This window comes from Heteronotia binoei, chromosome 1, assembly GCF_032191835.1.
Source record: "Heteronotia binoei isolate CCM8104 ecotype False Entrance Well chromosome 1, APGP_CSIRO_Hbin_v1, whole genome shotgun sequence".
Lineage (NCBI taxonomy): Eukaryota > Metazoa > Chordata > Lepidosauria > Squamata > Gekkonidae > Heteronotia > Heteronotia binoei.
Window position 1 is genome coordinate 177,874,926 of NC_083223.1, and position 17,425 is coordinate 177,892,350.

At 44.7% G+C, this 17,425-nt stretch overlaps 1 protein-coding gene across 3 annotated transcripts in view; it reads left to right on the forward strand.

The window, feature by feature from the left end:
* Positions 1 to 16,017, forward strand: part of LOC132575967 (uncharacterized) — an 88,610-nt gene extending 72,593 nt beyond the window's left edge. For all 3 annotated transcript variants that reach the window (XM_060244659.1, XM_060244668.1, XM_060244679.1), the window contains 9 exons: positions 2,150 to 3,958; positions 6,317 to 6,397; positions 7,135 to 7,221; positions 8,055 to 8,149; positions 9,268 to 9,353; positions 9,937 to 10,003; positions 10,500 to 10,648; positions 12,997 to 13,152; positions 14,749 to 16,017. In XM_060244659.1, coding sequence (XP_060100642.1) covers positions 2,150 to 3,958; positions 6,317 to 6,397; positions 7,135 to 7,221; positions 8,055 to 8,149; positions 9,268 to 9,353; positions 9,937 to 10,003; positions 10,500 to 10,648; positions 12,997 to 13,152; positions 14,749 to 14,990 — 2,772 coding nt within the window. In that variant the 3' untranslated portion in view covers positions 14,991 to 16,017. The remainder of the gene's footprint in view (positions 1 to 2,149; positions 3,959 to 6,316; positions 6,398 to 7,134; positions 7,222 to 8,054; positions 8,150 to 9,267; positions 9,354 to 9,936; positions 10,004 to 10,499; positions 10,649 to 12,996; positions 13,153 to 14,748) is intronic.
* Positions 16,018 to 17,425: the final 1,408 nt, after the last annotated feature.

The window sequence follows — 17,425 nt, forward strand, 5'->3', positions numbered from 1 at the left end:
GGAGCCAGTTTGATGTAGTGGTTAAGTGTGCGGACTCTTATCTGGGAGAACCGGGTTTGATTCCCCACTCCTCCACTTGCAGTTGCTGGAATGGCCTTGGGTCAGCCATAGCTCTCGTAGGAGTTGTCTTTGAAAGAAAGGGCAGCTGCTATAAGAGCTCTCTCAGCCTCACCCACCTCACAGAGTGTTTGTTGTGGGGGAAGAAGATAAAGGAGAGTGTAAGCTGCTCTAAGACTCTGATTCAGAGAGAAGGGCAGGGTATGAATCTGCAGTCTTCTTCTTCAGTGGGGTATAATGCCATAGAGTCTCCTTTCTAAATTGGCCATGTTCTCCATGGAAACTGATAAAATGGCTACCACAGCTTACCTTCAGTCATACAATGAAGATCCTTGTGCTGTGGTGGCAGCTGTTGTCACAGCAACATTTTTAAAAACTGGCAAAGCCAATCAGAAGCCTTTCTTGGAAAACCCCCTGTCAGTTTCTAAAAGCATTTGATGGACATCATGGAACCCACAGGAACCACGTTGAGGATTGCTGTCCTAGTGTCTAATTGTAGTTTCTTTAAAATAGTGCCCTCTTACAGTTAGTTAGCCCAAAAATGTATTGTTCCCTTCTGGCTATTCTAAAGAAACAGTCCTCCCAGGGAGAAGAGAAAGGTTTAGGGGTTGTCCTCAAAGGGATGCAAAAATATGAAGGACGGGAGAGAAAAGCAGGTTGTATAAGGAGAAACAGGGAATTCCTAACAAGGAGAGGAATGTGAGGGGAAGCTATGGGAAACCAGAGGACTGTAAAGCCAACTCGCAGGTGTTTGGGGAGAGGATGAGATAAGACATGAAAGATTAGAAGAGAGAAACAAAATAATCCTCTGCCTACTCTTGAAGAAAAGATCCAGTTGTTTCCTGTCTGCAGTAGAAAGGAGATTTGGGAGCAGAACCAGCTGCAATATTATGGAGTTTGATAATAGTTTTTTATGCATCTTATTTTACCTGCCTTCTAGAAGGTGGATGGTCGGAGAGGTCTTGGATCACTCAAGGGGTACCTGCAAGACTAATGCTATTGACTGGAGATCATTGCAGAGTTGTTGTGATTGGGGAAATGTTAGAATCCATATCCCTATTGTGGGGAAATGCCAGAATCATACCTGCCATTGGCTAATTTGAACCTTCTTTTATGAGGAACACTATTAAGAGATACTTCCAGATGATACAAAGGGAGAGGGGTCTGGTCAAGATGATTGAATTACCCATGTAACAGGTCTGACTAATACTTGCTGACGGTAGGTCAATAGATGGGTAGATGGCTCTCCTAACCATTCATACAATTATATTTCCTGAGAAGACTGCATTATAATTCTGGAAAAGTAGGTGATTCTGGAAAAGTAGGTTGTTGTCCTACAACTGTGGGTCATTACTTAGTGCCTGGATAGGGGGCTTCTTGGGGAGTCATGCAAAAGAACCTTGATTAATGTGTTCATGGCAATCAGTCTACTTCCTTTCCAGGTGTCTGAGGTGATGCGTACCTTGAATCTGTGGTTTGATATCAAAGACATGACTCTCAGTGGAGGGGCAGTGAGGATTTGAATTCAGCTTCACACACACAACCCCCCCACACACACACACAGTTCTAGTCTAGCACTGTAATCACTGCTTGATACCACACTGAAGTAGGGTGTAATGAAGACCTGCTATCATTACCTTTCCCCTCATGTCAGGCTCCTGAGCTTTTGCTAAACTACTGCATGCTGAGGTTTATAGGCAGTCAAAGAGAATCTTGTGGCGAAGAGTGTGGAATGCACTTTGCAAGAAGTTCCATTACTTTTGTTAACTGATTATGCACCCCTTTCCCAAAAAGTCCAGCAAAGTTGGATCATGGTACTTTGGAACTGTAGTAGAAGAAACTGAAGAAATCCTAGCACCCTGGAGCATGTCTGAGGTTGTTCATTTCACTGGCTGTTATGTAGCATGGTTGGGGCTGTGTGTGATGTGTGGACAAAAGCTGGGCAGAAGGAGCATGCCTCAGTGCATGGCTACAAGAAATAATTGTGTGAACAAAGTTTGTTGCGGTGCCAGCCAGGGTACATAAGTTTTTGAACTCCATTTACCTTGAGTACTTGTATCAGTAATTCTCCATGGCTTCCTTCTCTCTGCAGGTCAGCACTTATTTGCATGTGAAGAAGGACAAAAATAAAGGTATGGCCTGTAGAAGCTCAACCATGGCACAACTCACTAAACAAATGACTACCAGAACTCAGTTTTCCCTGCTACCGAGTACAGGGTGCAGCACCACCACCTTCCACACTTTGCCAAAGATCAGCTCCAGCTCCCTCTTGAAGATTCTGCGCAGAAAAGGAAAAGGAAGTATAGAAGATGCCCAGATACTTACCTTGCAAGGGATCATGGAAGCAGATCTGAGTGATCCAAAGCTTGTTCAAGAGAAGAAACACAGTAGTACCTGGCCCCCTAAGTGCAACAGAAGGGCACAGACTTTGCAGACACATTGCCTGCAGCTCAGACAGCTGATGGATTATGTAAAGAACCCATTGGCATGGACTATTGATGCTGAATGTGACTCAGCTGCGAAAGGATCTGGACAGCATACATTTGTGAAAGATGGCAAAAGTTTCAACAGCCCCCAGGCACTTCCAGAGAGGATGAACATGTGCCAGCATCTTTCTCTGGGTTCCATCCTGAACCTGGAGCTCCCTAAGGATCCCACTGCATTGCGGAACATCCAGGATACTATCAGCAGAGCACAGGAGGGACTGGCAGATAGAAGGGAAGCAGGCCAGGCCAGTGGAGTGGCTCAATGGAACATCAGTGGAACAAAGATACAGCAAAATGATGCCAGCCTGCAGAAGAGAAGACTAGGAGTACAGCCAGCCATATGTCAAAAGCCACTTGGGACAGGGGATGTTCATCATAACTTTCACAAGAATGAGAGAGGCACATGGTTTGAAGAGGTGAGTTGCAACCCAAGCTACCACTGGCAGAAGGCTGATTGTTCTGTTCCTTGTGAAGAGGACAGGAAAAGTCCCAAGAGGCGCAGCAGTTCCAGTGATGAGTATCCCGATTTCAAGCAGAACCAGCTGTCCCATATCAGTGTGCTGCATGAGCAGTTAGGCTGGGAATGGGACAGATTAGCTGCCACACTGGGTACAACTGGCAGCACTGGTGGGGGGTTGCAGGGAAAGGAGCCAACTGAGCACACAGCCAAAGTCAGAGAGTCATCTAGAGTGACATTCAAGCCCTCTCCTGCTGCACATAGAAGCACTGTTGATGCAGCTTCTAGTACAGCCAAAATTAAGGACCCTGCAGCAAATGTGATGCCAAACAAGGAAACCAACCAGGATGATTTAGAAGGAACATGTGAAAAAATCCCACTTTCGTGGCATCACATGGGATTCAAATCCCCTACTAAGGTGTCTCTGTTTGAACGTGAACTAGACCACCAAGAAGGCATCCCAGCTTCTTCAGGGCTAGAATCTTTAGTCCAGGCTCCAGAAGGAAATACAGCTGAAGGACCAAAGTTGCCCTGCAGGGCAGACATTTGTCATCCTGCCCATGAGTTGTTTGAAGAAGAAGAGGAGGAGCTGCAGGCGATATGGAGTAATGTGGAGAAACACAAGAGAAGAGCAGGTGTCCATGATGGCCCAGAAAGAAAGGTAGACAAAGCACAAAGCCCAGGTTCTAGTGGAAAAATAATCCTGACAGCGGCAGAAAATGTGCTGGTGGCCAAGTTCAAGCTTCCCACCTCTGTCCAGCCACTTCAGGGCTCAGAAGAGGAGAAAGGGTCCAGTAATGGACTTGGTAGGAAGAGCAATTCAGCTCATTGCTGGGCATCTTTGCCTTCTTGTCTGGAGCCATCTGAGAGGACAGAAGTTGCAGCTTTAGGAACAGTGTCGAGCATCTACCCAGGGGACCAGCTAAAGCACCAAGAAGAGAGCAGAGGAGTCAACAAGGTCAGAACCTTTGTTTGTCCATTTACATTCAGACAGCATTTTCCTGTCTGAAAACCAAATGTTTATTTTTCCCCCTCTGGATGTTCCCAGACAGTATTGACAAAATGGCTCAGAGATAAGTGGTACAGGTCAAGATGTCTCTCAAAGAGGGACAGAAAAACCCCCTACCAACATCATAATCTTAACCAAATGTCTTTCTAGCAAGACTCTATAATTCAGTCTTTCTCATAGCCATCAGGCAGTAGAAATCAAACTCAAGACCGCCTGCATAACAATAATGGTTGCTTCCACTTCAGCTATTATGAGATAAATTCCACATAGTGTTTTCTGCCAATGGGGGAGAAGTGTTTGCCCACCAAGCATGGTTTTGTTGCCCCTTCCCTCCTGCTGCAGCCCTAAATGCGCCTTGAAATTCTTCTGGCAACGTTTTGGTTTGCAGTTGGGAGCCTATGGGGGAGGGGCAGGAAGGGTAACCAAGTCATACTCCACAGGCAGAAATTTATCACAGAAAACATTCTGTGAGATCCATCCCTTTGTTTGGAATAGACATGGATCAGTCACTCAGTGTTTACAAAGAATCCATGATGACATGCACAGCCCATTGCATCTCAGTATTTTCTGTGGTGTTTTTGACTGAGTCTGTCTGTGTGTTTGCTCAAAATACAATAGCAATGGTAGCTAGTTCATAGGGACTGACAAAAGTACTATTGAGGCTTTCCAGGGCTACTGTCCCTTTCAATTGTTTTTTTCTTTTGGTTCAAAACAGTTTCTGCTTCTCAACAACAACAACAAATTTTTATTTGTATCCCGCCCTCCCCGCCGGAGCAGGCTCAGGGCGGCTAACAACATAGTTCAGGGTTAAATTATACAAATGAATAAAATTACATTAAACATTATAAACATTTAATTAAAATCTGGTTAAGTTTTAAAATTAAATTGATTAATTTTTAAAAGTGCTAATGCTATGTTTACTTTTTCTGATGGCGGTTTCCTTCGCAATTTCCATTTTCATCAGCGAAAGCCAGTCTGAAGAGGAAGGTCTTGCAGGCCCTGCGGAACTGTTCTAGGTCCCGCAGGGCCCGCATTTCCTCTGGAAGTTGGTTCCATAGGCTCGGGGCTATAGAGGAGAAGGCCCGGTTACGGGTGCTTTGCAACTTCACCTCTCTCGGTCCGGGGATAGTCAGCAAGTTTTTCCCGGCTGACCTCAGTGCTCTCTGGGGTTCATATGGGGAGAGACGGTCCCTAAGGTAGACAGGTCCTCGACCATATAGGGCTTTAAAGGTAATGACCAGCACTTTGTAACGAACCCGGTATGTAACTGGCAGCCAGTGCAGTTCGCGCAGCCCAGGCTGTATGTGCTCCCATTTAGGGAGTCCCAGCAACAGTCTAGCCGCTGCGTTCTGCACCAGCTGCAGCTTCCGGGTTCGGTACAGAGGCAGCCCCATGTAGAGGGCATTACAGTAATCCAGTCTCGAGGTGACCGTTGCATGAAGCACCATTGCCAGATCTTGGCGCTCTAGGAAGGGAGCCAACTGCTTTGCCCGCCTTAGATGGAAAAAGGCTGACTTGGCAGTGGCTGCAATCTGGGCCTCCATTGATAATGCAGGCTCCAGTAAAACTCCCAGGCTCTTAACCCGGTGCGCCGCTTTCAACGGCGCCCCGTCGAAGACCGGCTAATTAACTGTTTCCTGTTCACTTGTGGGACATGAATAATTACTTGGCCTGCAATGGGAAAAGTCTAATGACTTTCTCCTGAAAACCAAAGTTAAAGCAAAAGTATTCACAACTATACCATGAAACAAGAGGGAGGTACCAAATGTAAAGGGACAACTGCAGGGAGAAGTAGAACCTTTGCTTGCAATGAAATTTACTTACTTTGCTATCAAGTGAACATGACAGGAGGATCTTGCCATGGGGGGATAGACACTGCTGGATTCTTATGGAGAATATAGCTCTATAGAAAGTACTATGGGATACCACCTTTTAATTCCACTTGCAACTAATTACAGAAAAAGGAATGCTACAGCGGCAAAGCAGTGCTAGTGTAGAAGCAAATACTGTGGCTGCACACCCAAAAGTAGCTCTATTAGTTGTCAACAGTAAGCTCAACTGAAACAAGCTGAATGAATTGTTTGTTCAAGCATCAGGGATGCTCATTTAATCACACCTGAACAAATGCAGGTATTATTTACCTGGCCAGGGATTATGAAAAGGGAAATTCAGTTGAAGCCAGGTGCACAGTGGCACTTTGAGGAGAATTTTCACCCTTCCTTGTTCAGCGTGGGTTGTGTTGTGAAAGGTCAGCTTTTATGCTTGCCCCGGGATGGCTTTTGTTTATTGCTCTCTGCCTCTTTCCAGCTTCTACCCAGTAAACTGGAGCTCCAGATGATGGAAGGAACTCTGGAGAGGAAGCACCTGTTGCAGGCAGGAGGAAGAAAGGTATTGTCAGAACCATCCAATGGGGGAAGAAAGCTGATTATGTTTCACTCTGCACTTATCAAGTCCCTGTGGATTAATAAAGAGGATAGTCATATACCACATCACTAGGAAGCAACTTAAATTGTGTTTTCCTGTAACAGGTTATCAGGACCTAACAACATGTATTGACTCATACAGGTGTGCTTCGCAATGTGTGGGGCCAATGACTTAAGGCATTTCCAGTAAAAAAACCCCAACATATTTTATTAATATTTTATTCATCATTGAGAACCTGTGGCTTCATTCCCCATTTTTGCATCATACAGCTGTTTTGTTGCTTTTTGAAACAAGAGGCACTCCTGCTCTGGAGAGTCAGAAAACCTCTCAAGCAGTGGTTGCCTATTTTTGATTTTTAGGAGAAAAGTTTGTTCCCCCTACTTTCATCCCAACAGAAAGAGGGCTTCGGAGCTTCATGAACAGCAGGATCTTCCCAAAGTTTTGCCTGCTTTGGTCTTTTTGTTGTGTGTGTGCACACAAACTTGCCTGGAAGTTGTAGCAACTTCTAGCAACCCCTACTGGGGCATGGAGGATGTTCAGAGAAGTGACTTGATACAGCCTGCCTCTGCCTCCCAATCCTGGTATTCCAAGGAGGTCTCCCATCCAAGTACTTGCCCTGTTCGTTTCTGAAATCAGGCTTGCCTAAGCTATCCAGGTTAGGGCACCTACTTCAGATAAGATCTTTAATTCTGTTCTCCTAGGCAAATTGTCGTTCCTGGAACACATTCCATACAGTGCTGATGAGACAAACTTTGTGTTTCTATCAAGACAAGAAAGACACTCTCAAGGTAATTGTGTGCAGTGAAGCATCCACAAAAAGTTGGGGATAAGAAGTGGAAATTGGTAGTGTAGCAAGACTTTTGCCAGACTTTTGCCCTCTGTGCTGCTTCTCTATGATGTCTGTTTCATCATGCTGCCAGCATTTTTTATCCAATGACCTCTTCAGCCTTAATTGTTAGCACTGACAGGAGTATGCATGTACAAAATATTACTGATTTTTAATTTTATTTATGACATTCTGTGCCAAGGGAGCTCTTGTACCAGTCTACAGAAATAGGTAATGCTAAAATCAGTAAAAACAATCCATAATCACATAAAAACCAATTTTAGCAATAGTAGGCAAACCTTAAACCCCACAGAGCATCAGCAGAAGAAAAGCTCAATAAACTTAAACAGGCCTTTCTGAATAAAGCTAAGCTCCCTTGGCAGCAACAAGAGCAGTGAGGTAGCCAAGTGGGGGAGTACATTCCAAGTGTGGGTGCAGCCACTGAAAAAGCCCTTCCCTGAAAATCATCTCTCTCTAATCAGGGAAATGTTGAGTAACAATCTCAAGCAGTTTCTTCCAGCTGCAAAGCCCTTTCACCTTTTTCTGCCAGAATGTTCAGATCTCAGCACTCATGACCTGCGTTCCCCTGTCATTAAAACATGTACCTAGTTTAGTCCTTTTGGGGTAATAGCTTATCTCTTAGCCACTGTTCCCCTGTTAAAAGCCAGAGGGGGGACACAGTGCAAAGCAGATGAACTCTTGTTCCCCTGAAATGCTTCCCTAGGCTGGCAAAGTAATTTAGAAACAATTCTTTGCAAATTTCAGAGACATTACCATTTGCTTTCCTTTGCACAGCAGAGCTCCATGGTGGCCTTAACACTGAATCTCTGTGGAGCCATCTGCGCCCTGGAAAAAGAGTACACCAAAAAGACCAACTGTTTCACACTGCTGTGAGTAACCCCAGATTTCCTTTCCTACTGTGGCTTAAAAAATGGGGGTGTGAGGTATTTGGAGGACTCCTCACATAACACATGGCTGCATACACGTGAAGCTGCCTTATACTGAATTAGACTGTTGATCCATCAAGGTCAGCGTAGTCTACTCAGACTGTAGACGAGAGGCTCAGACTGGCAGCAGCTCTCCACAGTCTTAGGCTGAAGTCTTTCACAACATCTACTACTGATCCTGTTTTTAAACTGGGGATGCCATTTATTGAGCCCTAGGATCTGCTGTATACCAAGCAAATGTTCTACTTCTGAGCAGGCCAGTAGCCAGAAAATTTTAGTTGGGCGGACCCACTCTCTCAGCTGCCACTTTTCTGATGGCCCCGGATCTCCCCGCCACTCTTGCAGCCCCTGCCCCACTCCGCGGTTGCCTCCCTCTCCCTCCCCCCCACTCACTGAAGCAGTGAAGAGCGGGCTCCTGGGGTTCTTTCAAGACGCCCCCCTGCTGATCAGCTGATCGGCAGGAAAAGCCATGCCAGGGCCAACGAAGTGGTAGAGACGGGAGCTGAAGAGCCCTTCCCAGACAACCCCCCCCCCCCGATCCAGACAAGAAGCAAAGCAGAGCCACCTCCCAGTGGGCGTGCAGCGGGCCGCCCCCCCCCCCAATCTCTCCAAGCCCTGCACCCCTCCACTTCCACTGGGTCCCGCTAGAGCCACTGGGCCAGGGCCCACTCTCCTCCTCTCCTCTGTCCCTGAATTCTTTCTACCTGTCTGGCCCTCCTCAGCTGTGGGGGGTGCCCACTCTTTACTGCTTCAGCAGGTGAGTGGGAGGGAGGGAGGGGGAGGCACCCGCAAAGTGGGGTGGGGGGCCCCAGAGCGACAGCAAGATCTGGGGCTACCAGAAAATTGGCGACAGAGAGAGTGGGCTGGGGAAAGGAGGGGCCATAAAGGTCCAAGGTTGGGAAGGGGAGGCCGTCCCCCCCTCTGTGGCTACGGGCCTGCTTCTGAGGCATAGTCCTTCCCCCTTTTAATTTCCCAGATTGCTGGAGAATGTGGTTAGTACTGGACTTTGTATCAGTTCCTCATCCAAATACTGTTTGTTGCCACCCTCTTCACATCCCCAGGTTGAAGGACGGTTCCAAGTATCTCCTTAGAGCTCTGACAGAACCACTCATGAAAGAGTGGGTTACCAAACTGCAGCAAAATTCAGGTAAGACTGTATACTGGTTCAGGAAGAAGTGGGGAGCACTGATAGACCAATGGAAAGAATAAATGGTTATCAGGAACCAGAGGTATCTAGAGGCCCAGGCAGTACCACTTATCAGCCATTTGTCTCATTGTGAGACACAGGAAGCTGGAGCTCAAATTGCAGATCAGCAAGGGACTGGCTGCAGGGTTTCATATGAAAGTCACTGTCCCCTGTCCTCAGTCCATTGTGGGCAGAGTAGAAATCATAGTAACCTGTGTGCTGCTTCACACTTTCCAATGTTATAGGCATGCACCTGATTTCATTTAAAATGTACACTCAAATATATAAAGTGTGACTGAGAGCAATAGGTGTTTGAAAGTATATGCATTATACAGGAATGTTCATCACAGAGCCCATAAGACTATTGAGCATACCTGCAAATGGAGGTGTGTTACTGTGAAATGGTCCCATGTTATGCGTTTGAGAGGATGTTCCAAGTAAGTCATTAAAATGTGTTCTATACCCAAGCCCTGTTATACAAATTGATGATTTTAAAAAATCATCCAGGGACTACTTTCCAACACACACTTTTCTGTGTTTAAAGGTTTACCTGAAGTGGATTATTTCCAGTCCACTTCCCAAGCCACCCAAAGGACAACCTCTGCTGTTAAGTAAGTGTTGCAACACTAGGCTGGAGTTACTGAGGGTGTGGATGGAATTTGTTGAGCCTCCTGAGATTGGCTTGTACTGCTGAGGACTCTTGTTCTTTATGTAAGTTTTTAGATTCCAACATAGCAGATAAAAAGCAGATTCTGAAATCTGTGTGTTCAAAGCAAAGAGCGAAAAATTACAGGGTTTTTTTTCAAATTTTGCCATGTATATTTCTGTTTCTCTGTCTTGCGAAGGGCATAGCTTAGTAAATAAACACTTTTGAGCTTATATTTGAGTAGTCTGTGGTTTTCCTTCCAGTTTTCCTCTCTTCTGTCTACCTGGTGACAGCAAGTCCCTTATACCCACATCCCAGTCATGTAATCTACTGGAATTGTTTAGATAATACATTGGCCTCAAGCAAATCTTCAGCTACACTTCAGATAACTGGCAACACAATCCTGTAGAAGTGGGGATTTGAACCCAGCTCTGTATTTCTGCTGTTTCAATTCTTTCCAGTGTGATTCCTGGCCTTGGATCCTCCCACTGTGTGGGTCTTCATCAGCCCCTTACAGCAAAGAGCCAAGAGGAGCCCCGGTCAAGTGTCAATCTGCAGCCACTTTATAATACTCGAGATGACCCATTGGATTCAGCAGCATCACCAGCAGGTGAGTGTTCAGAGTCACTTGAGAAATTTGTCTTTACCCACGGCTGCCTCCTCTTTGTTACTGGAAATGCTTGAGATCTCCTCTTTAGGTGGGGAAATTAGCAAGAGGGAGACTCAGGTAGAACAAATTCACCAATTATATGAAGGCCCAGTTTCAGAATAAAAACTCCTAAAAGTAAAATAGTTTTTAAATGTTTAGTTAGAAAAACATGTAAAAAGGTACAATCACACACAGAGACAATACAATACAAGCAAACAAGAACTAAGAAAAATAGAGGTGAGAGGTAGGGGCTTTTAGGGTTTCTTATAGAGGTAATTGGTCTTGTCAGCCACCAGCGAGCCTGCAGCAAACGTGGACTATTGCACCCTTCTTAAATCTTCGTTCGCGAAGCCAAGCCGAGAGAGAGAGAGAGAGAGAGAGAGAGAGAGATAGAGGTAATGCAACGTGTCCAGATTTGCAGAGGTCTATTTGGAAATTGAAGATGGAGACATGCACTGCCGTCATGCCATGTCTGAGGATCCCCTTACTTAAGAGTAATGGGGGAAACAATCTGTCTACATGTTCTCAGACTGAACAAAGAGGTGTGGCTTGCTCTCATGTTTTATAAGGTTTGGAGGGTCAAAGACCCTTCCAGAACTCTGATTGCTCCTTATTGGGCACTGATGTGTCTTTCCTGAGTGTATGAATGGATTTCCAGATTGAAACAATAAGGTGAGGCTGACTCAGTAATGTTTGTCAGTATAGGTTAGAATGGGTCAAGATGGGTTTTAATGGTTCAAGCAATTTAGCGAGGATACCCTGAGGAGGTGTAAGCACAGAAGACAAAGGGTTTGTCCAGGTGTCAGACGTTACCATAGCAGTAAACAAAGGAAAAGCTGAGTTGCAGTAAGGAGGCAAGGATATGGCCACTTAATCAGTTAGCGAGAATTAGAACAGAAACAATACTGACCTGTTGAACACATAATAATCTCATCATTCAGTTGGGAGGGGGAGAGTAGCCAGACAGGGGAAAGCCTATGTTGCAATCAGAGCCAGGCCCCAGCATGTTCCTTCGCTATTTTGCAAATCCTTGGCCTGATTTCTGACAAGAATCTATTTTGTTTCCTTAGCTTGGGGTCCCATTACTTCAGTGGGGTATCCCTATAGAGGCAGGCAGTGCCTCCTGGCCACACCTTCATCATGGCTCAAGCCTGCCGTAGTAATGTAATTCTGGCATTTAAGTAAGTGGAATGCCATGTGAGGACTTTGTCTGCGAAGATGTTATTGCAGAGGAGACATAGGAACTAGTGAGCTTGAGTCCATTTCAGGCCCACATCCTTCTGCATCTTCAAGGCGCTTAGGGAAGCAGCATGTACAGCAAATCTTTACTATTTACAAAATGGTTGTTTACTTTGCCTCGCCTACTAGGATGTTGAAGACCATCTCTTCATACAAGGGGCATGGAAGTCTAGATTGTCCTTGTAATGTATGTGTGGACTGTCTCCATAACCTAAGGGGGAGAACAGCTTGATTGTACTAAAAGGCAAATAGACTTCGTTTGCTTTAATTTGGCTGCTAAAGTTCAGTGGGTTTTTTGTACCTTTCTCATACAAGTTGTCTAATGTTTTCCTTCTCTGTGTTCTCCTTTTTTCCCTTGGTTTTCCAAACCACCTTTGATGTGATGTTTCTATTTGAGGCAATACATCTGTTGCCCAGCACACTTTTAACTTCATAGTGCAGCTGCACCTCACGATCCTCACCCAGGCCCCAAGGAATCTTCGCCATGCCCCAGGGAAGCTGCCATGTGGTTCGACTTGGCTCAGCAATCCCCGAGGGGCAGACCAAGTGGTCGCGAGACGGACATTCCCCACCCCTTTTCTAAACCAATAGACAGCAATACACAAAAAGATTTATTGAGCCCTGACCTGGATAGCTAGGCAAGCCTGATCTTGTCAGATCTCACAAGCTAAGTAGGGTTGACTCTGGAAAGTACTTGGATGGCAGACCTCCTTGGAATACCAGTAGTCAGGAGGACAGGGGCAGGCTTTCTTCAGCCATCTCTCTGAATATCCTCCAAGCCCTCAGTAGGTCATCAGAGGTCACCATGACTTCCAGGTGCAGACACACACGCCAAACCAAAACCCCCCAACAAACATACAAAAAAAATGGGGAGGACAGATATATCATCATGGGGTTAGGATTTCCCTTTGTAACACACCATACTTTATAGTATATAATACTTTATACAGAAGCAGGACTTGTTAAACCCATGCATAATTTGTGATTCAGCAACTTATTGTTTTTTTTTTAAAGAAGCAATCCTAAAGCTGAGCCTGTGTAACACATTTTAAATTTTTCTCCTCTTTTAGGAAACAATCAGAAATCTGCAGCCGTTTATACAGCAGAGCAAAGTCCAAAGCTGTTCTCACCTACTGAGTCTCCAAGGGCACACGATCCCTTTATGTGTCAGAAAGATGATTGTGGGCTTGTGACAAGCAAGAGGAGATCATATTCCTTCACCTCAGGTACACCCTGCATGTCTGTGAAGAAGGGGAGCAGGCGGTCAGCACATCACATCACTCTGAGCTTCTTGACCCCTTAATGATGTTCCATTTCAGTTGTAAAATTCATGTCTCTCTCTGAGCAGATGCCACTGACTTGTGTGTGACTAAATGTAGTCTTATCATTCTTTGAGACAAGCATGATGCCATTGTGCTATTTTCCCCACTGGTGGGGTAGGCTGTTTTCAAAGTTCTCCTCAAAGTCACAAGTATATTGCTTCAAGCCACCACTAGATGTCAACAGCACACTTTTAACTTCAAATTCACATCTCTGAAGTGTGTCTTCCTCTGTCAAGATGTGTATTTGATCCTATGCTCCAGTAAAAAGAACTTAGTGTGCCTATAGAAGTTCCAAAGTTATGTGAACAGGTCCCTGTGCACAACCTCTTATTATTTGAGATGTAGCTCTTTAGAAGCATGGGTTGGAGAAAGCAGAGAAAGAAGTCCTTTTCTCCCTTTCTCACAATACAAGAACTCACGGGCATTCAATGAAATTGCTGAGCAGTCAGGTTAAAACGGATAAAAGGAAGTACTTCTTCACCCAAAAGGTGATTAACATGTGGAATTCGCTGCCACAGGAGGTGGTGGCAGCTACAAGCATAGCCAGCTTCAAGAGGGGATTGGATAAAAATATGGAGCAGAGGTCCATCAGTGGCTATTAGCCACTGTGTGTGTGTGTGTGTGTGTATGGAGAGCCAATTTGGTGTAGTGGTTAAGTGTGCAGACTCTTATCTGGGAGAACCGGGTTTGATTCCCCACTCCTCCACTTGCACCTGCTAGCATGGCCTTGGGTCAGCCATAGCTCTGGCAGAGGTTGTCCTTGAAAAGGCAGCTGCTGTGAGAGCCCTCTCAGCCCCACCCACCTCACAGGGTGTCTGTTGTGGGAGAGGAAGGTAAAGGAGATTGTGAGCCGCTCTGAGACTCTTCAGAGTGAAGGGCGGGATATAAATCCAATATCATCTTTTTCATATATATATATATATATATATATATATATATATATAGGCCACTGTGTGATACAGAGTGTTGGACTGGATGGGCCATTGGCCTGATCCAACATGGCTTCTCTTATGTTCTTACGAAGCAGTTATTAGAATCAGCTCTGAGAAAAGCAACAATAATTTATAGGATCATGCTATTCCTCAGACATTGGATAGGGGCATATATCTTGGAAATACCTGACTTCAGTGCTAAATCTCAGAATCAAGAGGTACTGGGAATTAAATCTTCTGTGATGTTGTTGTTTGTTTTGGAAGTGTTTCTATCCTCATTCTTGATATGATTAGTGAAAGAAACTTCTTTCACTAAGAGTCTTCATTCCAAGAATGAGCTTTGCTTTTGGAGCAGAGACCAGATAAACCTCACATTCCCCTGCCTTTATTTGGAGCAGGAATAGGTCTCCTGGAATTAGAAGAACCAGTCTACCAAAAAATGCCAACCAGTCTAGGGCTAAACTGAAATTTCTGTCTTAAAAATCCTGCTGCCCATTGCCTGTTCTGCTAATGCACTGCTGCTGCTAACTTCTGCCAAACATACACTTTTTCTGTCTCTCTTTTTCAGCTACCTACCAGAAGATAAGCCCCCTGTCAGTATCTAAAGAACCCTTGGGGGTTGGCAGCAGCTACACAGTCACATTATACATTGGAGAGCAGCGGGCACCTGCCATTCTCAGGCCTCGCTGCCATTCTTTCATGGCCACCCCTGGTGGTGTCCGAGACACTCTAAGTGAGAGAAGCCAGGGCACCTCACCTCGCCAGAAGAACAAATCCGTCTTCAGAAAGTTCTTTGGAAAGAAAGATTGACATTCTGGTTCATTCCTTTTAGCTGGAAAATGGGATATGTGACTCTACACAAACTCTAGGCCTGATTGTAACCAGGGGGCACTCTAGCGATTGCTCTCTCCTGAGGGTGCAGGAAGAGTGATGTAAGGGAAGAGAGTCTCTGATCTGTGAAACAATCCATTAGGCCTCAAGCATGTGCTTCACCTATTTCCTGATAGTAGTGGAGCTTGAGGGGAACACTGTACTGAGATAGGGAACATTAACCCATTGGGTCAGAGGCCTGTAGAAAAACAACTGAGTCATTTTGCAGAAGTGTGGTATAATAGAACCCCTCTTGTGAGGCTTTCTCCAAATACACACAAGCTAATGGACAGCTTCAGTTAATACGTTCCCAGGCACATATGTATTAACACTGTGTTTTTATTCCAGGGGCGCGGGTGGAGAGTCATGCTGTTTCATTCTTTCCTCACAAATGTTTGCATGATTTGTGATAGGACCAACAAACAAATAGTTTCCTTAGGTCCATTGGTCTCTACGAGTTGCCAAGTTTTTAAAATTTGCTATTGCTCCTGTGCCTGTAACAGCATTACAATCAACTGACATTTGGCAAATGATAATGCTTATCCTTACTCCATGTGCCATTTCCTGATTTTTGCAGATTGGGCTTCCGTAAAAACAGAATCTTTCTTTGTCTGTTGGCAACATAGCTCAGCCACAGGATCTCCCCATGTTCACTGAGTAATTGTGCCTTGGAGAGATCAGCACCATACAAATCTAGGGTTAGCACATATCTGACCCAAAGAGAGCTGAAAGTTGACAAAGCATCTGGGAAACAATAACTTTGGATCCTAATGAAAACTGTTACGCCCCCATCTTTACTGTACAGAAATGCAATAGAGCATTCACTTTGGTTAAATGAATCTCATGTTTGTTCTGCTTTTCTTTCCTTCTGCACTGTAATGCCGAGTGCAGGATCAAATATGGCTTGTTTAGTTGGCAGATTCATCTCTCGCAGAAACATTAACACCACATTAAAACACCCAGTGGCTGTCTGTGTGGTTTAATTCAAAGTGCATTAGAATGAATTGAGTTACAAAATGAAAGACAGTTCAAGGCACACTTCCACAATCTGGTTTAAAAGAACAGAAATCCTGAGAAGAGTAAGTGCTGTATAGGGAAGATACATGCAGCATGCTGCAAACAGAGAGATCAGAACATAATATCTGCTGGTATCTGAGGGTCAAACTCTGCTTAACCATAGCAAAGCCTCTTCTTGAAACTCCCTTTGTTAAAACAAGTCAGGATGGTTGAGAGAAACAGCAGGCATGTAACTCTTTGGTGCCCAGTAATTCTTCCCTGCAGTGTTGCTTGTAAGTCCCAATCCCTATGTCTTCTCCATTTATTTCTAGCGCTGGTGTGTAGGGAAGGCTTTTAAATAGCCTGGGAGCATTTGCAGAGGAGAGGTAGCAGATAGGGCAGTCCTTTCTAGTCTGCCAGCATTCTCCCTAAACTCTCAGCAATGTTTGCGGCTTTTAAGAACCTGTATTTACCTCATAACATAACGTTCAGTTCCCAGTCACCCCTTAAAGGGACATCAAGGGAAAGCTTTCTCCACTGCATTCTAGCATCTCTGCCATCTGTTTTTCCTTTTTGATCACCTGCAGTGTGGTGGGATCAGGCAATTTTATTTCCCCCTGCATGCTTTTTCAAGTGTCAGAGAAGACATTTCAGCCCTTGAAAAGGTATGTGGATGAAAAAGCAATATTGCTTGATCCTGCTGTGTTCATGGCACTTTTTAAATGGCAAAATTCTTCTCTAAAATGCCATAGGGGGCCATCATAATGTTTAGCTTGGCTCTAAGAGCAGGTAAAAAGAGATGCAGGTTATCCTAAAGAAGGAACCTGCTACAGACTACTGTTTCTCATTGGGTCATTCTTCTTGTTGGGTCAGCCACAAGCCAGCACTGTCACTCTAATGGGCTGTTTCACATAGGACAGATATCCAGTATTATTTATTATTATTGATTTACAAAATTTGTATGCCATCTCTCTGCCAGATCAGAGGCACCAAGGTGAGACGACTGTAATCTTCTTGTAGAAAATAGGGTAAATCTTGCATGTAGTTTGTTCCATGCTCAAACATTCCTGTATTTGTGATGAAAACAGATACCTCTGTATACTACACCAGTGTACTCCATGCTATTCTACAACTGATACAGTACAGTTGCTAAGCTGCTGAGCTCTGAATTGAAAAGTCACTGCTTTGAATTGTATCTCTGCACTCAACATAGTAAGTGCCCTCTACAGTACATGTATAATACTAATAGCCTTCATTACAGGGCTGTTGGAACAAGATCTTATCTGATCCACTTTAGTGTGTTCAAAATGCTATATAAATCCCCTGTCATTCGTTTTATCATTAACAGTGCATTTTATCTTTCCTAATATATGAAAGGA